General features: G+C 37.2%; 2 protein-coding genes across 2 annotated transcripts; both read right to left on the bottom strand.

The window, feature by feature from the left end:
• Positions 1-87: 87 nt before the first annotated feature.
• Positions 88-15388, bottom strand: LOC137955788 (delta(14)-sterol reductase). The gene is made up of 13 exons (XM_068802909.1): positions 14884-15388; positions 14653-14770; positions 14103-14173; positions 13452-13508; positions 13263-13354; positions 8368-8415; positions 6471-6591; positions 6335-6381; positions 6173-6254; positions 4868-4944; positions 4596-4715; positions 541-615; positions 88-462 (listed from the first exon to the last, which is right to left on the bottom strand). Exons 1-13 carry the CDS (start codon positions 14929-14931, stop codon positions 309-311), a joined length of 1110 nt encoding a protein of 369 aa, XP_068659010.1. The 5' UTR covers positions 14932-15388; the 3' UTR covers positions 88-308.
• A 387-nt stretch (positions 15389-15775) lies between these two features.
• Positions 15776-25019, bottom strand: LOC137955764 (protein TIC 100-like). The gene is made up of 11 exons (XM_068802875.1): positions 24343-25019; positions 23580-23651; positions 23359-23448; positions 23017-23190; positions 22818-22908; positions 22329-22391; positions 22172-22238; positions 20759-20862; positions 20527-20653; positions 16664-17388; positions 15776-16309 (listed from the first exon to the last, which is right to left on the bottom strand). Exons 1-11 carry the CDS (start codon positions 24981-24983, stop codon positions 15914-15916), a joined length of 2550 nt encoding a protein of 849 aa, XP_068658976.1. The 5' UTR covers positions 24984-25019; the 3' UTR covers positions 15776-15913.
• Positions 25020-26121: the final 1102 nt, after the last annotated feature.

Here is a 26121-nt window from a genome sequence, read left to right as displayed (position 1 = left end):
CCGGGCACATCTTCCTTAAGAAGCAGAGACCAGTGAGAACAGATTTAGGCTATACTCTTGGATTAAATGCAACAAAGCATCGCATTTGGATACGAAAATAGCATTAATTGTCACCTTGTCAGCTTGGGAACATTCTAACAGCTTTCTTAAGCAGTCAATAAATCCATAGATATATATATATATATAGAGTAAGATGGTGCAGATGTGCTGCATACACAAAAACTACTGAAAGAAGGGTTAATGAGGTGAAACTTTGTTTTACACTCCAGTAACAAGATGAACTTGATGCACTCATCACTGTCATCGTTCTAATACACATAAGGTAAAATTCTCCAAGGGACAAGCTTGCAGTATTCCACCCAGACTTCTTTGTACTTCTGGGCACACCGTTCTTCATCTCTTCTTTCTCTCCATATAAGCAGAATAAGAAGATACAAAGGGTAGAAGTAGGGGATAACAGAACTGCAAAAGGAGAAAGAGAAAGAGCAATTTTTAGAAGGTTGCAATTTGTAAACTTACCACCAAATGCATAGATATTACCTAGCTCCACAGGGTAAGCTAAACGACAGTGCCAGCAGCAAGTCCCCTAGGTAGTTGCAGTGCCTCGCAACTCCCCTAACCAAAAATACACCAACATTTGGAAAATCTTATGAGCAAGACGAAGAATCAGATTGCAGAAAAAAAGCATATATCTGGAGAGACAAAAACCGTTTCTTCACAAAGATATTATCTAACAAAATTATAATTTTCTCACAGTTACAGTGTTTATAGAACTTTCTTCTGCTCCCCTTATCTGGAGCATATGCCGATGGCCAAAGCATTTGTGTGTGTAAGGACAATCATAGTCCTAGACATAGCAATTGTACAGTATTACGTCCGAAAACAGTTAGTATGGTAGCATATAATTCCACATGATAGGATAATTAGAACCATTGCTGAAACCATATAAGCAGATTTTTGGAATATAAATAAAAAAAATGGTTATTTGACACAGAAAAACCATACTCTTTCCAGATGATGAACAAGACAAAAAACAGAAAAGACAAAGGTGAGCAACAAATACAGGTCAACTGAAACTAGTAATTTGATTCTTCAGCTGTTTACAATTGAGTTGTTTGTGTAACCAAGTAATCTGTAAAAATAGGATTTTTTAACCCTTCATCTTACACACCTAATTACAATGGCTAGCTCTGTCTAGGCCTAACATGGTTATCTAGACAGAAACACAGTTTTGCAATCTGGGCAATTATTCCAGAAAAGTCATATCTTCCTGTGATTGAACAATTGAAATCACTTCAGCAACTGTATAATCACCTTTTGAAATCACTCCAGGCACATCTTTTCCTAAAAATACACTTCAGGCAAGTGATTCCAAATAAAAGTAAGAAACTAGAGTTCACTTGCTATTCTTGAGGATCAAATCTCATTGCAATCACTTTCCTATAACTGTTGTATGATAATGATAAAAATATTTTTAATTTGAGAAATTGATTTCTTGGCTAACCTAAAACTTCCTACATTCAGAAAATCAGCCTAACCATGACTCATGCACGCTTAATAGGGGCAAACGTTTTGAGTTACAATCTCAAATTGATAAAAGATTCTTAAGTTGGTTCCAAGGCCTATATCAAAATGAATAGCCAACTTAGGAAACCTCTTTCCCAACCAATAAACTCAAGATTTTTTTACTCACTAATCTATGTGGGACTATTCATTAACACTCCCCCTCACGTGTAGATCCTCTTTTGTGGCTCTACGAGTGGATAATTTAGGAGTAGGCTTCTTTTGTGGCTCTACAAGTGGATAGTTTAGGTGTAGGCCCTACAAGTAGATAGTTTTTAGGTGCAGGCCCACAGATAAGGACGCCTTCTCATACACTGGATCGTATGAGGAACTTCAGCAATTATTATAGCGACTGGGTCAACTGACTACTTCATCTACTGCATTTTAGACTACCGAGACTCCTCCTTCTTCCTCAGCGAGTGCCACGATGGCTAGTACAGGTATGAATGCACTAAATGTGTCTCATTCCCCCTCTTGGATTCATTGATTTAGGAGCCTCTACACACATGTCAGGTATGACCTCTCTATTTCAGTCCATTAGTCCATCTCATTCATATCGTCGAGTGACTTTAGCTGATGGATCCGCCTCTCCCATTCAAGGGGAGGTAATAGTTCGCACTACTCCACAAATATCCTTAGATTTTGTTTTATTTGTACCAAAGTTTCCAGTTAATCTCTTGTCTGTGAATCATATAACTAAATCCTTAAACGATTCAGTAACCTTTTATCCTACTTGCAGACGAAGAGGACGATTGGTTCAGGACATGAGAAAGGAGGGCTCTACATGCTGGATGATATATCCGTTTCTCGAGCTGTAGCTCTCACTACTACAGATTCTTCTTATTTGTGGCATCTGCGCTTGGGACATCCCTCACTAACTAAGTTGCGTCAGTCTTTTCCTTCTCTGCCAGCCGATATTTCATTTGATTGCGAATCCTGTCAACTAGGAAAGCAACGTCACTCCAATTTCCCAGTTAGTTCTAGTCAAAACACAAAGTTGTTTGAATTAGTCCACTCTGATGTATGGGGTCCATGTCGGGTTCCTACCCCATTTGGTTTTAAGTATTTTGTGTCGTTCATTAATGACTTCAGTAGAGTCAATTGGGTGTATCTCCTACGGGAGAAGTCCGAAGTATTTGATGTATTCCTCAAAATTTTCAATGAAATAAAAAATCAATTTGGTACATGTGTTCATGTACTTCGTACTGACAATGGTTTGGAATATCTTAACCATAAATTTTCAGTATTTTGTGATTCTCATGGTATTACCCATCAAACAACCTGCCCTTATACACCACAACAAAATGGGGTAGCTGAACGTAAAAATAGACATCTCCTTGAGGTTACAAGGACACTATTATTGCATATGAATATTCCTAAATCTTTTTGGGGAAATGCAGTTTTAACTTCGTGCTACTTGGTTAATCGTATGTCCTCAATTGTTTTGAGTGGTCAAGTTTCACTTCAGGTTTTAAAACCCAATTGTAAATTGTTTGGTATGGTTCCTCGAATTTTTGGATGTACCTGTTTTGTTCATATGCTTGGAACTTCGGTCGATAAGTTGTCACCTCGGTCTGTCAAATATGTTTTTTTGGGATATTCTCGTCAACAAAAAGGATACAAATGTTATGATCCTATTCGACGGAAAACATGTCTCAGCCGATGTGACCTTTTTTGAACATACTCCATATTTTATTATCATCTACTAAGCTTCATGTATCACTTGAATCTCCTTCAGACTATCTTGTTCCTATTGCAGTTTTGGATGTACCAACGTCATTGAGTTCTTCATTGCCTCTTCGTGTTTACAGTCGTCGCTCTCGTACTCCTGCAGTGTCTCCAACAGTTACCTCTACAGAGCTCTCTTCTCATGATCCACCAACTTCCTCATTGCCTACAGATCCTGTTGTCTCTGATTTGGACCTACCTATTAGTCTATGAAAAGGTAAACGGTCTTGTACTTCTCATCCGATATCCAAATATGTGTCACTTGATTTTTTGTCCCCATCCTTCAAATCCTTTGCTATGTCATTGTCTACTTCTCATATACCTCATTCAGTGCAGGAAACCTTGTGCTCTCCAGAATGGAAACAAGCTATGGATGATGAGATGAGTGCTTCGGTGTCTTAGGGAACAGGGTATCAGAGCAGGTAGTCAGTTAAGTTGGTTCCAAGGCCTATCCCAAAATGACAAGGCAACATAGGAAACCTCTTTCCCAACTAATAAACTCAAGATTTTTGTACTCACTAATCTATGTGGGACTATTCCTTAACAAAGATAAATAGTGTTAAGGAATAGTCCCACATAGATTAGTGAGTACAAAGATCTTGAGTTTATTAGTTGGGAAAGAGGCTTCCTAAGTTGGCTAGTCATTTTTGGATGGGCCTTGGTCCCAACTTCACATGGTATCAAAGTGGGTACTCATATGTGGGGTCTACACCTAAATTATCCACTTGTAGAGTCACAAAAGAGGGTCTACACCTAAAATTATCTACTTGTAGGGCCACAAAAGAGGGCCTACACCTAAAATTATCCACTTGTAGAAACACAAAAGAGGGCCTACACCTAAATTATCCACTTGTAGAGCTACAAAACAGGGCTTACACATGAGGGAGAGTGTTAAGGAATAGTCCTACATGGATTAGTAAGTACAAATATCTCGAGTTTATTAGTTGGGAAAGAAGCTTCCTAAGTTGGCTAGTCATTTTGGGATAAGCTTTGGACCCAACTTCGCAAGTAGCATCAGTAAAGACCCTTTAGTACCATTCGAAAATCAATTAACATTGTTTAGTGATCATGTTATTTAATTGCAAGCCGCAAGTTATGATTCAAACCACACCAAACTAAGAAAAGCAGCAAGGACAAACTAGAGGACAAAACAATAGAAAACTAAAAAACAACTTTCTATGTAAGATTTGTGACCTAAGGAAAGCTTGGATATGCTTTTTACACCCTGTGATTTTGACTTCTATTGTTTGGGATGCCACCAGAATGGCATTAGAAAAAAAGTACAACATCACAGAGAACCTTACCAATAACCGGAAGCAAGCAATTTCCCCCCTATAACCCTTGGAGGCCTACCCCATATGGGGGCTTTAGGATTTTTCTTAAAGATATGCTTCTGCTTGTTCGCTCCTCTAAACACCCGGTAACTGCAAGATTGGTGAACATGTTATACAAAAACACAAACTTGTTTTATGCCAAACACCAAGACCTCTCAGAGAAAGCAAGAGCTATCTACTATTAGCCAGGTATTATCAAACAAAACCACCTATCATGGAATAACAAACAGAGGATAAATTACCCAATCAGAAATACTAAACAATTTGCAAAAACAGCTGCTTTTGGTAGATCCACTTTGTTTCCCAATAGCCACCAACCCTATCCAAGAAGAAAACAATCAATTAAAATCAAGTTTTTACTGTTGTCAGCATCTCAGCAGCTCACACATAACAGAAGTAGATAGGCGGGATGTTAAGAAAAAACTAGGAGAAAGAACAGGACCCAGACCCCAGAAAGCAGCGCAGTAGAGAAATGATATAAAAAATAGGAGAAAGGAAAATAATGTTTAGTGACATGCCGATATGCCATCCAAGTAGTAAAATGCAAAATTTCAAAGTATGAATCAGGTTTGCAATTTCCAAATCCAAAACGAAACAAAAAAAAAATTCTAGAATTGCAGACAAGAAATTAGTAGGAGAGTTATGGTATTCATCAATCCACCCATTCAGTCAATCATAAAACCAGAGAGAAAAAGTATGATTAAGGGTTTGAAGAAAACACAAGTTCTGTTTTTCAACCAACTTAACAAGAGAAACTGCAGGAGAAGGTACCTAGGTGCCTCTCTTAATATTGCACCTACTATCTAATGTATGATTTGGATATGCAAAGAAAAATCCGGCAACCTGCAACATAGTTAATCCCAAAACTGAACATAATGTATCACTGTAACACCTTTAAAAGTGCACTTGATAAAAAACAAAATCACGACCTTGTTTAAGTCAATATGCTGTTCAATGACTCTCTCTGTATCACTCTCGATTCCATGTTATCATCACACATTCCGTTATTATCTGCCACACATTCAGTTTGGTAATCTCACAATTTTTGTATCTCACTTGTTAATATCACACATTTCCACGATTAGCTGCAATTATTCAATTTGTTAATCTCAGTTGTTTGTAATTCACTTGTACAGTTACAATCACATGTTTCACTATTATCTGCAACATATTCAATTTGTTATCTCATTTTTTTAAAATCACAATTTTATTGTGCTCAATGAGTAGTTCAGAACATTAATTAGTCTATATTTATAAATCCCAGAGAAATTACATAACTGAAAAGGAGCATCAAGGCCATCAATAGCCAATACCAAGGAAACCTTCCATGAGTAGAAACAGCATCAGGGACAATGGTCCCCTTTTGAAATGACAACCCCCACTTACCGTGGCAAGTCTCAACAGAACATAGACAAAACTTTCCAAACATATGTGGAGGCAATACCTGACATTTAAGTTGGATGAAGATGACAGAAAAGTATCCTTTTTAAGCTGAAGAGAAACAGACAGAAAGTAAAAGCAAACACGGCTGAGGCTTGTTAACATGCCTGTATACTAAAAGTGAATGGGATCCAAACTAAATCTCCAAAGACCAACATGAAGCCCAACCTCTCAGCAATAATGTCCCATCTATCAAAGACATCCATAAACAAATCATTAAGCAAATTAACTCTGTGAGTTTACAAAGAAAATAAAATTAATGGACTTACGTGGAGGTCATGTACTCCTCATAAAAGAAATAGTCAAGAACATACCACTGAAAAGACATACAAAAAAGGTAAGGTCATCACATCTATCAAAGAGATGATCTTTCTAAATATAAAAGACCCAAAAAGTACTGATTACCGCACAAAATAGTTGGTAAAGAATCATTGAACGATGAAAATTGCCATCCAACAAGCTTTTTGCTAAAATAGAGAGATTGATGAGAAGCCAACCCATCATTCCAGCTCGAACAAAGAAGAATCTACAGAGGAAATACCATTTTATAGATGTCAGAAGCAGATAATGTCTATAGAAAAAAATAACCATTTGAAATTTCAGTGGTGTATGATAAACTAGCGCTGATGGTTCATCACAAGTTAGCTGCACACAAAATTTATATAGATGGTTACTGTTTCTTTTTCTTTTTCTTCTTTTGTGGTGGGGAAAGAACATAAAGGAACATTTTTTATTGAATGCAATAAAACACATACACCCTCAAGGGGAAACAACAATGAATGTGACTGGGGGAGGAAGGCAAAGTGTGCAAACTCAGGAAAGCAATCTATGGTCTCAAACAGTCTCCCAGAGTGTAGTTTGAGAGATTTAGTGGAGCTATGGTAGAGATTTTGTTCAGGCGGTGCCATGCAAACTACTCCATGTTCATCAAACGAAGGGTAGCATCCAGCAAGGCGCGCATCCTGGCCTTAAGCTTGCCAAAATGCACAATCCCCTTTACTACAGAGTGTTACTTTAATCCCGTTACTATACAGGCAGCTGCGTTGAGCTAGGAAGCCGAAGGCGACATCAAGCAAGGCAGAAGCGACTAGCTCCAGAGAAGCATTGAGATGTGTTGAGCAGCTGCACCCTGCCTTAAAGCAACTAGAGCATACAAACCCGTGGAGGGAAAGATTCATGGTGGTCACAATCAACAAATTAAGGACATAAAATGAGAAAAAGTTGAAACCTCATTCTACCAAACACCACACAAAGGATAAGGTAAAGATATATATATATATATATATATATATATATATATATATATATATATATATATATATATATATATTATTTTTTATTTTTTTTCTTGAGTGTTGATTGCACAGACATATTACACCCAATACCCCTACTGAGACTTGAACATGGACTCCCCCACCCCCTCTTTTAGCAGGAGGTCCAACGCACAAGATAAGTTATTGAAAACTAGTCAACTTGAATAGAACTTTTGGAGTTTGAGGAAGAAATCTTGATTACTGACATTTTGTTACAATAACATGAATACATTTTGCGACATATCAAAGGGCAATTGCCATGTAAGATGCACCTAGTAAGTGCAATCCAACTAAGAGGACTCTTCAAATACCATAGCCTTTTTATAGCATTTTGTCCATTTACCTTTTTTTTTTTTTGAATGACTTTTTTTTCGAGAAGAGTTGTAAATGTATTCAATAAGAAAAAATACAAACCTAGAGACTAAAAAGACATTTCCTCCACAACAAGATGTTGGAGGGTAACACCTTTTTTTGCTTGAACATCGGCTAAATGATTAGCGGATCTTGGAACATGTTTCCAAGTGCATAATAAAACAGAAGTTAAATTACAAATTTCATCAAAAATCTTCCATTGATGCCAAGGAGGTTTTGATGGCTTGGAGCACCAGTTTATAATGACTTGAGAATCCCCTTCAACCAAGAGAGCACCGTCCTTTTTTTGATTGAAGAGTTTTTTTTTTTTTTTTTTTTTGAATGACTTTAATACATAGAATAAATAAATGTCAAGAAACAGATTTGCTAAGAGATGTACAGATGAAAAAAAATGCTGTGTGATACTCGCCAAAACTTTCTTGTTGGTTAGGAAACACAAATTGCCAATGTGTCATTCTATCTAATATAACAAAACAAATTCCTTCTTTACATACTAATTAACTGAGCCTTGTGGAGGTATTAAGCAGTGACAAAGTAAACGTCCTCACTGGTTCACATGAATCTTATCACAAACTTTAACAGGAAATGATCAGTAAACAGAAGATGGATTTACTTACTTGAGGTCAACACCCATAAAGGAAGGATTTAACTGTATACCGAACCACCTAATGGACAATAAAACAATATGTATATGAAGCAATCAGTCACAAACACCTGCTATGGTAAAACAACAGAAACATTTTGATTATGGTGCAATAAATTTATGACTTATGTTCTCGTTATCATACTATGATGTGTGGAAATAGGAGCGTGACTAATTATTTTGGTGCAATGCAGGCCGTTCTACAAGAAATTACTATATATCAGCCCTTATTACTGATGCTGATGAATTAAGAAAGTAAGAAAATCAGAGGGAGGTTGCTCAATTTTTGCAAAGTTTAGGACAACAACATGATGCCATTCACACTCAATTGTTCACAGATGGTTCCCAGTTTCTCAAGAATTCTAAGGGCTGAAGGTGCTTAATTTCTCATGTGATAAGAGCTCTAAATCGGGTGATATGTCAGCAAAGAATTCTGCCGACACACTAATAGGACAGAAAATATAATCGAACATGGGCGTGGAGGTGGTGGAAGAGGAAGAGGAAGCGGAAGAGATGAGTTGGTCATGGCAGGGGTCGTGGAGATAGCAAATGCCTTCATTATGGAAGAACTAACTACTTGTCTGACAGTGCTGGGATAAATTTGAGAAGCCCGCGTGGGCAATTTCTAGTGTGATAGATGTCTTAGATGGTAGTAGTGGTGGTGATGGTGACTCTCCTGCATCTCTCCAAATTAAAATTCAGGATTTGGTTAAATAGCTAGGACAAATGTCCTCGTCCTCTAGTAGCTGGCCCTCAATTCTCCTATTCCTAGCACTACCTTAGCAACTTCAGGTATTGCCTGTCTTCCATGTGTCTTCCTCTCCTAGCTGGATCATTGACTCAGGTGCTTCAGCCCACATGTCTTGTACGTCCTCCCATGTTTTGTTCTCGACTGTATCTCCTCATCATAAATTAGTTGTGTTAGCTGATTTTTGCCCTTCAACTACCATCAACCCTTGTAGTAAAGACTCCACAAACTCACACAGGGTACGAAATCTGATTCCCAATACACAAAAGAGTTCTACAAGTTCCTAGGAAGGAATTGGTGAGGAGAAACTCAAGATCTTGGTTTCTCGATATGTGAGTGGGCTAAAACTATCTATCTATAGGAAATTACATATGCTCACCCTAAGTTTTGTCTCAAAAGCCTTCACCAAAGCTCAATATGCTGAAGAAGATGAAAAAACTTCTTCTTTTTAGAGCAATAAATTACCATTCATCCTTTCGGCCATCTAACACACTCATATCTCATGATCCACCATCCCATATGACCCATCCTTCATTCTCATCCTCAAAACCCACCACATTCTCTTCAGCTCCCACCCCTAGACTGGTCCAAGATAAGCTTACCAATGCATGTTTTTAAGTGTGCAAAGACAGGTCATTTCAATGCCTATGTCCACAAGCAGGGCAACACTCTTAGTCCATGAAGATAGAAATGAAAAGGAAGATTTATTGATGGTATTACCTTTGGGGCCGAAGATTATGGTCCTCAACTATCTTGAGTGAGTAGATCTTTTCTTACTCCTAAGAAATATGAAGAGAATTTGTTACATCACAACATCTTTACCACCACTTATTGTCTTGGAGGTTGCACTAGTATATTTATTATTGATTTAGGGAGTTGTGACAATGTTATCTCTTGAGATGTGATTACCAAACTCAATTTGAAAGAAAAAGTTCAACGTCAACCTTACAAGCTAGCATAGTTGAATACTTCTAACGAGGCACCGATCTCAAAAAGGTGCTTTGTTATTTTTGGCATTGAAGATAAGTATACGGGCAGCATATGGTTTGATGTTGTTCCCATGGATGCATGCCATCTTGTACTTGAAAGACCACGGCAGTATGATAAAGAGGTAACACATAATGGAACGAGAAACTTTTACACCTTCCTTGTCAACAGGGAGAAACTCACTCTATTGCCTATTAAAGGGCCAAAGGATAATGAAAAATCTAAAACTATTGTATGCCTCTCTAGGACATTGAGAAAGAATTTGACGAAGAAAGAAGGGTTTTGGTCTTGTTTCTACCATCCAACACAATGGGCTGCAAGCTGAAATGAACATTTACAAATTCAATACCACACATCTATCAACCCATTATAGTGAGCATGAAGCTGAAACTAAGAACTTGAACTCGAGGTCAAGTTCTTTTTAATAGAGAGTGAATGTAGTACATGGGTCGCTTGTGGGAAAAGAAAGTCATCTAGAAAAATTGAAGGTATACAAAAGAAGGAAGAAGAAGAAGACAGAAACAAAGCTATTTTTATTTTTGGAAAGTTGTTGTTTCAGGAAAGTACTCTATTTGGTACTTTCTGTATAGGGAAAGTCAGCATGTTTGTGCTTTTATTAGTTTCCTAGTTCGTTTGTTTTTGTTTTAGGGAAAGTGTGTAGAAGTTTCCTAGTTTGTTAAGAAGTCCGAATTAGGAGATTTTCATTTAGGGAAGTGTTGGTTAGCAGATTCCTTTGTTAGTGTCAATTTGGGAGTCATATATGTTCATTATTGGTAGTTTCTATTTTTAGTTCATTGCTAGAATTCTTTTCCAGCAATAGTTTTCAATTTAGTAAGCTCAATTTAATTTTAATTAGGAAGTCTGGTCCTAGGAAAATTCTACAGAAGTGATATAGCCTATTTTGGCAAGGAAATAGTAGTTTTAGAGTCTACAAATAGGTGAATCTGCTGTAACTTTGAGAAAGTTTGTAGATCAATTCAAGTTTTTTTTTTTTTGGTTGTTGGAGCACCATTATTTCTCTTTCGTTTTTACTAAGAATAGTTTTTTAATGGATTTTCCTCTTGTGCTAGTACTACTAGTTATAAAACAGCACTGAAAATCTAAGTTCTCCTTGGAACTTGAAAACTAGGAATTTCCTAAAGTTGAGAAGATTAAGGTTGGGTTACCCATATTCCTGCCTTGTACATCAGCTTTATTTCTGTAATTTGACAGTGTTATAGGGCCAAGGGCCAATAGTAATGGGATGTGACAATCAGGCGTTATCTTTGTTTCAAACAACCCTATGTTTCATGAGGACTAACCACATAGAGATGTATTGTCATTCTATTCAGGATGCAGTGATGAGTAATAAAATTGTTACAGCATGTGCGAAATCTGCTGACTAACTTGGTGATATCTTTATTAAACCTCTTGAAAAACATGAATTTGGACTTTTTTGTAACCAACTAAGCCTTCATGATATTTATGGATCAGCTTGAGGGGGAGTGTCAAAGTTTAGGGGTATTTTCATCTTTTCATACATGCATGAGTGTCCCCTTTAGGGTATATGGGTCTCAGTAATTAATAATGTTATTGGACCTGTTTTTATTTGGTTATTGTGTTGGTTTAATTAGTATTCTGTACAGGTAGTCCTAGAGGGGTATTCTATTCGCAATATGTAATTTTCACTTGAGTGATTTAATATAATCGGTTAGAGGTCGAATTTTGACCTCTAACAAGGTGCTGCAACCCTGGAACTTTCCCTCTTTTCTCTCTTTGTTTGTTCTTTCTTCTCTCTTCTTCTTTTCTCCTTGAAGACTCCTCCTTTGCAGGATGTATCGCTGTTTATGATGCCTCCGTGATAAGCCCATTATCCCTTTGTCTAATCTTGGATATGATGGGGAGTGCTAAAGGAAATAGTTCCATATAGGTTAAAATCAAGAAAAGTCTGGCCATTAGTAGAGAAAAGAACCTCCTAACTTGAACTAGACATTTGGGATGGACCCAGACCCAACTTTAGCACAGTGAAAATTCTCATGCTTGCCATTCATATATTACATGAATCATACTATGTCTGTTTCTTCTTAAAATACTCTGGATTAAGAGGATAATTCACATCTTTTTATACAAGATGAATGAGGAGTGAAGACATTTATTTCAGAGAGTTGCAAAAATAAAGGGGCTGGTAGTTAGACCAAACAGTACACACTGCCATGCAACTGCTCAACTGCTTTATTGTCTTATTGGTCATGTTGAAGCATTGGAGTCTAGACCATTAGAAACAGAATCTTCAAAAGACAATGAAGCAGAGATGAGAATGTTGAGATGGATTTGTGGTAAAACGAGGACAAAGCTAGAGGTAGACATGTTAAAGGGCACTTAGGAATTACACAAACACACAAGAAAACAAGAGCATTGCCCAAAGGATTAGGACATGCTAGACATAGACTGAACATTGTACTGTTACCTATGGCCTCACATGCCGGGTAAGATATACTGTTACATCTCAAATTTCTAGGTACCTAGTACTGGTTCATACCTCTCTATGTACCCCAAGAAAATATCAGTATTGGCCGATATTTCGAGTTTTGGCTACCCAGTACCATACATGATACTGATATGTGAAACTCTATTTGCAGATGTCCAACAACAGACCAATAAAAAGTAGGAAACTAAAAATAGCATAGATAAAATAGGCAAGGAAAGAATTCAAGAACGTAACGGAAGGAGCTAGGAAACAATAGAATGGGATAGAACATTTAACTATCAAGCAGACCCCAACATAAATTGAGAATGATGATGATGATAAGACACATCACAGTCACCATTCATAAAAACAAAAAGACGTCTCACAGTCAGACGAATGAAATTTGAAACTGAGCATCTTTTAGAGGGGTACGCCATATAGTATAAGGACTTCTGGGAATCAACAGGGTATACTAACAAGCAGTCATTTACTTTTGTGGACTGGGGCCCAAAACAGGTTGAAGAGCAACCCCACCCTGAAGTTGTCATCAGCAGGCAACTATCAAAAAGAGCAATTAGCGATTGCAGATGGTTTACCACTGTAAACCCGACTGGAATTTGAGTAAACTTGTTCATCAGAAGCAAACCATGCTTAAATAATGTACTAGATCAATCTCTCTCAGAATTACCAGTCATGAATTATGTTCCCAGAGACATGTGGCTTTAAAGAGGAACCTTGATCTTTGGACTTGAGGCCTGACATATTCAGTACTACAGATACCTGTCATAGAATAATGAAGAAAGTAATTTTAGTGCTAAATTAAGGCCTTTATTACTATAAATTCCAAAAACTATGGCCTTGTTCCAATAGAACTTACAAGAAAGCTGAATAGAAAAGTCACAGAAAGCAGCTCAAGCCCTTTATCTGCTATCACCTGTTGGTCAGCACTTAAGTATAAATAGAACTCTGTGTAACAACTATAATGATTTGTTGAGAATGCTCTATAAATGCAATGAACCTGTAATTCTATCTAGGCTGAGAACCATAAAACATCATGAACGTATGCTTGATAAAATTGCATTCTTACAGGCCACGTAGTAAACAGCCTAAATATCTGGTAAAATACAAAGAAATACACAAGACTCAATCAAGCACCAACACTAGATTGTCAAATGAGAAGCAGCAATGGCACAGGAAACAGCATGTAGATTTTTCCTTCTTCCCAGGCACAAAATGGCAAATCTTTACAATATTTTTTTTGAAATGATAATCTTTACAATATTATGACAAATAAAGATCATGGAACAAGCACACGAATACTTTACAGCATTGCAACAATATAAAATGCATTATGATGTTACACCAACAGACAACTATTGCCATGTCAAACTATCAGATTTTAAAGTGATAATGTCTAACGCACTGCTTTTCAAATAAAATCATGTCTAACAACCTGACACAGCAATGATGAAACTAGAGGCAACTGAAGTACTGAATTCAATTCTTAAAGAAGAACAGAGAGGTCTACCGATGGTGATATCAGCTTCATGCTAATGCCAATACCTAAAAGACCGACCAACGAAAGAAGAGATACCAAACCTGCCACCATATAAGGCCGCCAGTATTAAATACATTGCATTAACCCAAAAATGAAAGCATCATGTATGTTAGCAACAAAATCAATGACAAGAAACTGTTCAGAGTTGAATCCCTCCAGAATTAGCTATTGTAAACATCTCTACGACCCACCACCACCACATCCCCACAAAAATTCATGCACCATTAGGCCATAGATAATAATCTTTCCATCCATTTATCACTTCGACTGATAATATGAGGGTCATCTAGAAGCGCATGCCAGCACAGAGGAGCCTGAAGGACCTCTTGGAAGTCAACAAACATCTCAATCACGAGCAGTAAGCATTCCAAAAATTGGTCGTTTATCAGCCATATGGTGCACTATTGCTACTTCTGGAAGCTCCCCGACCCAACACAGCTCTGACATTTCACCAACAACCGAAAACCATAACAGGAGCAAAGCAACTACTCAAGAGAAAATGAACTTATGATAAACAAACCGTTGCATCGGTAATGGAGCCTGGTGCCATCTGACAGGACCGCGCCCGGAACCACCTTCCCAGGGAGAAGAGATCCAGCTACTGCCAAGTACAGCAAGAAAGCACCAAGGAATTGAATCTAGGACGATCCAACAAAGAGAAGCAGATCCACGCATGTTAACCGAAAGAAGGGTTGTAAGAAAAACGGAAAGGAACTCTACATTGAGATGTTTCATGGATTAGTTCACTTACGGAAGTCCACGAAGGAACGAGGCTGAGGAAGAGAGGTTCCAAATCCATGTCCAGTCGCTTCTACAGACACTGCTATCAACGGATGTTTGTCCCTTGTTTCCCCCTATGAATTCTCTTATTTGAACTGGCAGCCAAACCGAAACCACTGGGAAGAGCACAGCGGCTCCTTGCCCCGCTCGCGAAGTGCACTATCTGTCGTGATGATCTAACAGTTCTTCCAGTGGGTGATTTGACATCTACGACTAGTTGGTCCGTTTACTTGAATTTTCTTCCGATTTAGACTTCATGACGTTGGCAAATTTAAGAATTCTTTCATGTTATACATTTTTAAAAACTATTGAATTTTACAATCATGACCAAGCAAAACTACTCAATTCAGATATTTGACTAGCCATGTTAGCACTTGGCTTAACGCACTATACCAGTACGTAGCTCGCCTCCGGCCCGCACCCTTCTACTAATTGTTGAAAGAGGCGGGAGCCATGACGCGGAAACCGGAGGGCAGCCGCACCTTCTCTATGTGAGCAGATAGTGGAAGCCACCTCCTCTCGCCAAACAGAGAGGCGACCAACCCCTCTCTTTCCCTCTCTGTAACAGTGAGGGAAGCACAATAAGAGGAGACGGGGTCCCTCCCACCCTGTCGGGCCCTCCGTCCTCAAATACCTTTACAATCGAACCTTCAAGATGACAATTCTGTAAATACGTGTCTTCGGAAATTGGATCCTGCCTAATGGTTCTTTCCTGCAAATGTTTTCAAAATTGGATATAGAAAGGAAATCATGAAAATATCTTAAGAACTGGCTATAAAATGTAGCCAGAACCGTATTTCGTTAGAGGCAAGACCTCTTTTTACTTGAAAATGTCCTTTTTCAAAGCGATGCTCTCTTCTCTAATAAACATATATTCCCATTCACACAACGCCACCTAAAATTTCAGAGTATAATCAGAAAGAGAGAACAGTTTAACCATTGGCTTTGAGGATCTAGAAAAAATGAGATATTCAAGTGAAGTTGCTAATCACAAACAAAGATCAGGTCATGGTATTTGAGTTGTGTAGCGGTATGTGCAACGACAAGATACAGTGCAAATCCTCCTTAGTTTCTAAACTGAGCTTGGGATTGAGATCTGAATGTCCTTTGGGCAGGCTTGTTTTTGGATTAAAAGAAGCTCGAGGGCCTGAGAGCAACTTAGCTAACATTTGCAACTGAGAAATTTTGTTGGTTTTCTTTAGGAGGAACTTCTGATGGTCTTGCACGGCCTTCAGCCTTATGTAGGGGCCATATGACTGAGGAAAATTCACCAAACTTCCATTCATCAGTGGACTAGAATTGCTCACTTCTTGTGAACCCTGAAGAAGCTCCATAGACTTGGACTGTGTTTTCCCCTTCTTCAACCCTAACAAAGATTCTTGCAGGTTGAACGTGATCTACAAAACACAAGGAAGAAATGTCACAAGCCACTTGAATTGCACTTGGGAGGCAGTTTCATATTTACAGAACTGTCCACGCACATTATAAAATGCCAATAAAGCCTGGTTGTTAGACCAGACGAGTAGACACAGCGAGAACCATAGGGACTGTTTGCATATAGAATGACAAACTAAGAGCACACAATTGTGGAAAGCAATCACTTTAAATGTCAACCTTAATGAAGGAAAGAAGGGATAATTCAAACTATGGCAGTGGTTCAATGTTTTAGGCATGAACTTGCTGGGATTCTCTCTATTAAAGAAAAACATTATAATTTGTTGACTATTTAAAATAAGCAAATAATAACTTACGGCTGAAGCAAGACTAGCAGAAGCAAAAAACAATGAAGAAGCAGAAAAAGGTGATCCTCCAGGTCTTGTTCCCTCTTTCTTATCATCCTTAGCTGGGACTTTAGTAGCTTCTCCCTCAAAAGCTGAACCAAAACTCGCCAGAGTCTCCTCGTCCTGCTCTTCCTCCTCTTCTTCATCTGATTCAGATTCAACCTTTATGGGGGAAATCTCCTCACTCTCCAATTGAGTCATCTCTGCTCTCTTCTCCTCTTCTTTCTGCTGCTTCTTCAGCTCATTTTCAAAATCTTCTATGGTCTCTTCCAGACAAATTTGAGCCTCAACAAGCTCAAGTTCTTGGTCTATCAGCTTTAATTTCAAGTCACTGACTTTCTTTTTCTCTTCAGCCCATTTGTCCAGCTTTTCAAACATTGGCTTCAAGAAATTTTCCATAGCTACTACCAGGCGCATCAATTTGCTTTGCTTCTTTGGTCCTGGGACAGCTCGTCCAAAAAATTCATCATAACCAAGGGGTAGGAACTGGGCTTTGCTAGGATCCACATCCTCCCCTTCTTCAAGTGGAGGCTGCCAGAATAAACGAATTCCATATTTCTCATCATCCACATAATTTATTATTTTCCCAGTGGGTGTATGTACAATCAGTGGATCTTCAGTATAAATGAACTTTGAAGGGTCATCAGGATCAGGTTCTGGTTCTTCATTGATGAGAACAAATTCAGGGTTCTCGTCTGCAAAAACAAAAGCATGCATTGTCAAGCAAGAAATTGTAAATCAGACTCAAGCATGCATAGAAATTATTTGAAAACTGTAGCAATCAAACATAGCGCAAAGCATAGGCCTAGAAATTACCTTTGATGGGTGCACCTAGAAATTATCTGACCGTCCACTTCTACAGAAATCAAAATTTTGTGAAATCTAAGAATCATCAATATTTGAGGGTATAGACGTTTTATCACACCAGAAGATGTTGGATTCATTATCAACTAAAACAAAGGGACGCAGAATTATCTGAAGAAAGAGATTTTATAAATATTTTTTTGAAGAGATTTTTAAATATTTAATAATTTCAAAAATTATTGTCCAGTTTTTTTAGTGCAACTGTGGTAACTCAAGGCCCCTTACTCGAACACAACCAGCATCTTTGTGGTTGTTGAGAATAATTAAGTAATCAAATAAAAGCCTTTAAAAAACATGTTTCACAAGTAAACAGGCAACATAAAGTCCAAGATTGCCCTCTATGAATGCTTATGAAAGTCCAGCCTACGGCAAAACCAACTGCTCAGCCCACAATCACCAAACCAAGGCCCCAATCATCAATTCAAGTGAAAAATGCTCAGAAAGGGCATAGAGGCATAGAACCCATGAAAATTGAGAAAATTGTGCAGAACTCCTTAACAAAGAAAGAAAAAGAGAAACTGCCTACTATGGATTGACAGCCTTATTTTCTGATGTAAAGGGAAAGTAACACATCTTGGTTTAGAAAAGAAAGAAAAAAAAAGGAAAGGAAGGACAACCTTTCATTTTTTTCTCTGATGAAATTAAACAGTTAATCTACATCCATGCTTGATAACTTAATGATCCCAAAAGTCTACTTCCAGTTACAGTAAAAATTTCATTAGACAAGCAGCACCAATAAACTACATATCATTTTTTTTCTGGAAAACTGGTTACACAAATATAGCCCACGATTACCCAATACTCATGTCCGTTGGGGGGTTGTGGAGCACATAATACATTACAGTAATTTTTTGGTTAAGTAATTCTTTTCCGCAATTCACAACTACAGTGATACAGACCCATTATCATAAGGGTATTGTTTTGTCTCCTTCAATAGGGTAGTGGTTCAGCCCTGGCAACCTCCTATGGAGGGTTGGCTTAATTTGAATTTTAACGGGAGCTCTCAGAGGCATCCGGGTCCTGCAGGAGGTGGGGGTATCCTTCAGGACTATTCAGGACAGATCTTACGGGTATTTTCTGCTCCCCTTAGGGTGTGTGATTCAACTAAAGTGGAACTTCATGATCTATTTTGTTGGCTGAGGATTTATAGCAATATTACACTTTGCCACTATTTATTGAAGGGGATTCAGCAGTGATTGTTGGTTGGCTTTCATCTGGCTGATCTCCTCCGTGGCGGTTTTGGTCTATACAAGATGAAACTGTTGATATTTGCCATAGTCATTTGGTGGTTTCCGCACAAGTTGGTCAAAGTTTGAATGGGTTGGCAGATAATTTAGTAAGGATGGGTTTTTTTTCTCCTTTTACTGAGAGTGAAACTTATTCTATAGATACTGGTTAATTGACATATTTGGTTGGATAGGGGCTGTCTGCTTACTTTTCTTTTAGTTTTTTATGATTGCTGTAGGTTGCTGGCCTAAGTTGGAGGCAGTATTTTGTACTTCTTTCTCCTGTTCTCTTTTTTCTTTTCTTAATGAAATTCTCATCATTTTCAAAGATTAAAAAAAAAACACTCATTAGACATGAACAGGAAACCTCAGAAACCTCCAATTTGGTTTTAAACCAAAGAATAAATCTGACTTAAGTATTGTTTTTTTGTCCAGCAAAAGACAATAATATAAACATAAAACACCTCTCAAATCTTTCGTTTTAAGAAACCATAGTTCTACATGTCTTTTTGTTGTTCATTGGAACCCTTTTTTTTTTTTTTTTTTTTGAGAAGATTGAATTTTATTCACGGCAAGCCAAGAACAAAACAGAGCTAAGAAAGGAGAGCTCCCTGAACTACGAGCAACTTTTTTTTTTTTTGAAACAAAATACTTACACTTTGTTCATAGTAACAATAATACAAGAGGCTATTCTCAGGAATCAGCAAAGAGAAAGCTTTTTTTAGTGAAACATGAAAGAGTTAAATTCAAGATCAGCAACCAAGATAAATTTCAGAAATATTGGACTCCCTGAACAGAAAAGAGTGTTCCATAGAAAAGGAAATGGTAAAGTACATTCATTGCCACTTTGCAAAGCTCTAACACTAAACAAGTTGCTTGGCATCTGAGCCTCAAATGAAGTTAAAGTCCCCTCATGACTAATGTTGTCTGACTTACAAAGGAAAAAGTGCTACCAAGTCAGGTCTACAGTACAGCAGAGATGATTTTGCTGCCCAGGCAAACAAGCATCAAGAATCCCCTTCCATAGTTACAACACTTGCCACACTCTCAGCTGAATACTCTTTTCTTTTGTTGTGAAAAATCTCAACCAACTGATCTGAGCCTAAATGTCTTTAACCTTGTTAAAATTGCCAAATCTGCCAGTCCTGATGCATTTTCTGGGTTCATCCACTTCTTTTGATCACAAGCACACTTCAGTTCTATTCAGTATCTTCAGAACCTTGATGAAAGTCCTTTTTCTCCCTTAGATAGTCCTTTAAGGACCTTTTTTTATCAGAACCAGGCTGCATTTCTATACTAGGCAGTCAATAGCTCCACTGTACTTGTCCATACCATTTCCAAGAATTTTCTCTTATTTTCTCAACTAATAAGCTACTCCAAAGCACTTCCAAATGATTCATTTCCGGTTATGAGTTGCAAGCTCATTTTATTCCATTATCTCTATATCCGCCACATTACTCTTAATAGCAACTACTAGTAACAAACCAATAGATATTTCAACATAAAAAACAGAATTCTTACCTTCTTTCACAAAGAAAAATTAACCAATTACACATAATCAGTTATATAATATACTTTCAAGTACTTGATAATTTCTATATGATGCATTTGCAACACAAAGAATCAAGCAAGGAATTAACATTGAACCATTCACAATCTTTTTTTTATTTTTTATGAAGGATGTAAAAACATTGAACCATTCAAAATCTTACTAGTAAGCAAATGAAAAGCAATAGTTTGTACCTTTTTCCCACCAGTATGAAAGCTCAGCAGGCATAGGAATCCTAAGGGGCGATTTGTAGAAGGAGTTCAACCACATTTCTCTTTCCTGATCCACATCTTTCACATATCTTTTCCAGTAATCAGGAACCTAATGCAAGCACCTTATTTCAGATATAACTTCAATTACAGGAAATGTATTCTCTACTTCTTTTTATTTTAAAAGAGAGAGTGATAATATGAATTCTCTACTTACTTCGAAAAACTGGTTGATGAATCCTGGTGCCATCCACACATCATCCTCATCATAGAAGTATGGATGCTGAGGGTCACTATAAGGACCTCTCTCTTCCCTTACCACTGTAGATTGGAAAACAGAAATCAATCAATAGCAAGGAGCAAGATTTGCTTTCAAAATGTAATGTTGATATTCTTTTCCTGATTTTTTGTTCGAACTTGTGAAATTTCATTGATTGGCTTGGAACAATAAAATACCACAAGAGGGAAGAATGATTCAACCCAAAGGGAAGCAAGCTCCCAAATACAAGACAACAACAGGAGATCACATCCTTGGCTAGCTTATCTGCAATATTATTAGTAAAACAGTATGTGTGCTGTCATACAATTTGAACAGAGTTACAAATTTCTTTCATCTCAACTGATATGTGTGCTGTCATACAATTTGAACAGAGTAACAAAATTTCTTTCATCTCAACTGATATGTGTCTGACCTTCTACGAGGAAGGGATGTCTTTTCCAAGCCAATTTATAACCAAAACTGAGTCTCCTATCACCACTGGGTGGGAGAAATGCTGTGCATAAATTCTCAGTCTTCTTTTCATGATAACATCAGTGTTTTAACTCAAAAATTCCAAAATATTACACATTTTGGATGTCAACTGAGGGACAAATCATGGATTGGGTATTTGACCAATGACCATAAGGGACTTTTCTAGTGTGAGGTTTTGGGTTCAAAGATCGCCATGGGAAAGAGGTGTAGTATGCATATGTAATCAAGAGTCAAAAATTAAAAAATAAAATAAAAAAACTAAGGGATAAATCAATGCATAAGATTTAAAATATCTCAATATAAAGACTTCGGCAGAACATTAGGAACCGTCAAATGCAATTAAAATACATTTAACCACAAAGGAATTAACCCCTACTTACACCTATGAAGACCTTCTCAATGTCATAAAACTCCCTTCTTCACAATAGCAATGAAGTGTTCATCCATGCAATCACTTAGAGAAAAGAAGCACGGGAAAGGGGAAAGGAAACCATGAAAAAACTGGTAGTTCTCTCGTGAGAAAAGAGAACCAACAGTCAATGACCAGGAGTTGTGGAAAGTTGGGATATCATTTGATAACACTTTCTCTAACATTCACTTTACAAGCATCACCTTCCTTTTTTCTAAATGGCAGCACCTTTTGCTATACCTGAAACTACAATTAAGAATTCAGTTTACCAGGTTTGTGCGAGTCAATAGAAAGTCCACAAACTCCAATTGTTTGATGTATCAATCAACTTGAAACTATACATTGGAAGACTAATTTTCAGGTTGGTTCTACATATTTTTCAACACTCCAAGCAAGAAGAGACATTCATTAATAACACAAATAAAAGATTATAGACCAAACCCAAAAGAATAGGCATGTAGAGGGCATACTTCCATCAGGCTTGTTAACAAACATCCGAGCTTTTGCTGCAGCAACTTCAGCAATTCCTGAGTGCAGCTGAAATAACAAGATGTGGTGCCATGGTTATGAACACTCACAAAGATTTTCTTTAAAGGCCATCACATCCAATTGCAGCACATATCATACCGTTGCAATATCAGCATCACAACCAGTGGAATCCTGCATGAGCTCTCCAAAGTAGAATCTACCCTGGTACAGGATAGTCCTTGTTACTCGATTCATCAAGAACATAATTGAACAGACTTTGCAAAGACTAGCTAGAATTTGCATTTACTGGAATTGGTCCAACCTAGCAAGCAGAAACCTCACAAACTACGTAAAAAAAAAAAAAAAGCTTTCCAGGTCACTCTAGTAACAGTTCCTTCTTGTTTAAAACAAGGAAGTAGCTCATGATAAAGGCGAATAAACTAAAATTGTTTTTTTCCCTCTTTTCCAGCCACAGGCAATCATAATGAACCTAAGACTAATAATGGAACATACATGTCCAGTTGTGTAGCTAATTCACAACCCTTCAAATGATGGTAAGTCTATATATATGCGAAAAGACTGAAGAAGTCAAACAAGATAATTTAGGTCATCAGAAACTCAGTGGAGAGGATTTTTCACTGTACATACAAATATAACACGATTATTAACTTCATATACTCCACAGCCATGCATGCGGCTATGCTTCCATTGCCCAGCATACTTGTATCGACCTTTCTCCCTACCATGAAAAAAGGTTAAATCACCAGTTAGAACAACTTTCTCAGACAAGATGCAGATTTGAACTTTTTATTTAAAAAAAAAAAAATTGCTAACAACCAAGACTTACGGTTTCTTCCCGAATTGCCTGACCCATTCGTTATTATCATCCCATGGAGTCTCATAACTCCCATTAGCCAGCATGACACTATCTTCAATGTCCTTTTCTAGCCATTCCCTGTCCTCAGGAGACATGTAGTCTCTTGCAATGATCTGTCCTTCTGCTCTCATTTTAGCTTCGAGCCTAGAAATTGCAAACACAAACACCCACAAAATTAGCACAAAGTCATTTACCAAGACCAAACATGCATATTGAAGTTTGCCTTTTTTATAAAATTACATTAAAACATTGAAATGCCTTTTTCCTTCTGTTAAAAACATAGTAACATATGTAAATTGATGCTAGACATACTTGGAACCTGGTATAGGCTCTCTACCAGGGATATCAACTTCAACAACTCCATGTCCTTCCATATTGTTTTGAAGCCATTCCCCTTCATATCTGCTAATCAAAAGGTGCTTCAAAAATACTGTACATTCAAAAAAACAAAAGATGTCTTGCTATTGACTTTCTTCTGAACAATAAAGCTCAAACAAGATGTCAGGTGGCCTGAATGAACTAAAAATATTAACCTTACTAGCCCATTCTCAGCAATAAATACTCCTTTTCCATGTGCCAAGTCATCCCATACAGTACCTTCATACCTTAACAAGACAAAGTACAATGATGTTGACAATGGTTAGATATCTCCTTCTTAAGAGTTGCATTTAACATTTATCTGGTCAAAGATTTGAAAAATCACATGCAGTTAAAGGATTCAAAGTGGTTTCTCTAAGAAGTGACTAGCCATTCATAGAGTAGCATATTCTTCCATCCCATGCCCTCTCCTTCTAATGAACTCAAATAAGCTAGAAAGTGGTCATTGGCCATAATTTCTGGTACAAATTGCTAATATGCTATAAGCTCGTGTCAAATGTTTGATTCAACTGCAGGAGAGCTGATTGAAGATCAAGTTACAAAGATGATTGACCGAATATTTGTTAATAATAGTTGTTAAAATTGATACCCACTAATTCCATTAACAGCCCTTGAAGAATGATACACTGATAACTCAGCATTAAAGAATAAATAAACTTTAAACTTAACTAAATCATGTTGAAAAATAACTTAGCTGAAGATATAACAAAAAAAATATTATAAAAATCAGATAAAAAATATAAGTAATTTAATAGAAAATTACTGTTATGGGATGAAAATGTTTCTGCGTCCAGTAAACACATACAGCACGCCAGTGCAACAGAAAAAACAACACTCGTCACTCCCCCGTCCATACTACCCAAAAGTTATTTAATTATTTAAATATCAAGAAGAGATATAAACTGATAAACCACTCACGAGCTGCCGTCGGGGAAAATGTAGCTGACCCATTTGAGGAATTCCTCAATCCTATCTAACTCTTCAATCACTGACTTGGGATTGGATATATCAAAGTGGTTATCAGGTATAGCTGGAAAATAACGCCTATACGGAACATAAAATGGAGCAATCTTCGGGTCCCTCCCAGCTTGAATCTCCTCGCGAACAACCTCCCAATCCTCTTCGTCCGCCCAGACTGGGTCCCAGCCGGGTTCAGTCATTCCCAGAGGCGCATCTTCCCAGTACTCCTCCAAGTCCTCCTCCCGCCATTTCTCCGGGTCTTCGGGGAAGTCGAAGAGGTCTTCGTAGAAGACGTACCCCCGGTCTTCTTTCTTCAGACTCTTTTTGTACTCTCTGCTGTCGAGTACTTCATTGAACTTACGGAGGATGGCCTCGGGTGATTTATCTTCTTCGACTTCCTCATAAGTTTCTTCAATGTAGGGTACGTTGTTATCGTCCTCGGAATAATCCGAGTCGGAGTAGTATTCGTCGTCGTCTGCGTCGTACTGGGCTTCCTCTTCTTCCTCGGAAAGTTCACTAGAATCTTCTTCTTCTTCGTCCGATTCTACTACCGGGTCTTGCTTCTCCTCCGACGGCTGATCTGAATTTTCGTCCGGCATTTTTGCTGGTGAATGGATAGAGAACTGAAGACTGGAGATAAGGTGGGCAGGCGAGCTGCAGTCAGCTCCGAGGACGGATTTGTGAGAGGGAAACAAGTTTTGACAAAAAGAAAATAATTTTGTCACGAAAAAATGATTATTTTGGGTTTTTTTTTGTCGGGCCCTGGGCAGAGGATCCAAACAAACGGGCTCGACCCTAACGGCTTAGGCACGATAGCAGCCGGACCAGAGCTGTATAAGTCCGCCTGTGTCCCAACTCACGCGACCCGTGAGTCTAAGAAGGATCTCAACAGGTCTATTCCACAAGCCCACAACGCATTCCCGACATCGTCCTTCGTAAGCAACATTAATCTGTGCGGTGGGCCCTTACCTCCACAACGAGGGGCCTTGGCAAATCTATCAAGATTCAGTATTTTTATTAAGAAAACATTTTATCATGGCTTTAAAAGTATTAACCAAAATTACCCTCTATCAAAGTATTTTTATAATAAAATATCTTATTTATTTATTTATATAAATTTATTCATCAAGTGTCTAGAAATTATAAAAATAAATATCTTTGTTTAGGTATTTTTATTTTTTTCTTATAATTAATTAAATCAATAGTTTTATTTTACTTTGCAATTATTTTATAAATTTATATTACGTTAAAATATATCTTATTTTATTAATAAAATATACTATTTATTTATTTATTATATTAACTATTCATACTATATTAAATTACTAATTTAAGAGTGATAATCAATATATTGTAAAAGTAAGAATTTGATGAGGTGTCTAGACATTATAAAAGTAAATATTTTGATTTAAGTCTTCTATATTTTATAATGAATTAAAATAATAATTTTATTTAATTTATAATTATTATATTAATATAGACTAAACTAAAAATTACCTTATTTTATTAATAAAAATCCTACTTAATTATTTATTATATTAATAAAATTTAATATTATATTAATTTACTAATTTAAGAGTGATAATTAAGATATTGTAAAAATCATAAATTATTAGACATTAGAAAAGTAACCATATTTGTTTAGATATATTATTTGTTATATTTAATTAAATTAATATATTTTAAAATTTTGAAATGATTTAACTAAGTTTGTTAATTGAAAAATTAAATATAATT

The sequence above is a fragment of the Aristolochia californica genome, unplaced genomic scaffold (assembly GCF_029961685.1).
Source record: "Aristolochia californica isolate CCGP_79_NKW_82.1479 unplaced genomic scaffold, dmAriCali1.0.hap1 SCAF_2, whole genome shotgun sequence".
Taxonomy (NCBI): Eukaryota; Viridiplantae; Streptophyta; class Magnoliopsida; order Piperales; family Aristolochiaceae; genus Aristolochia; species Aristolochia californica.
This window is presented reverse-complemented; position numbering and strand designations above follow the sequence as displayed.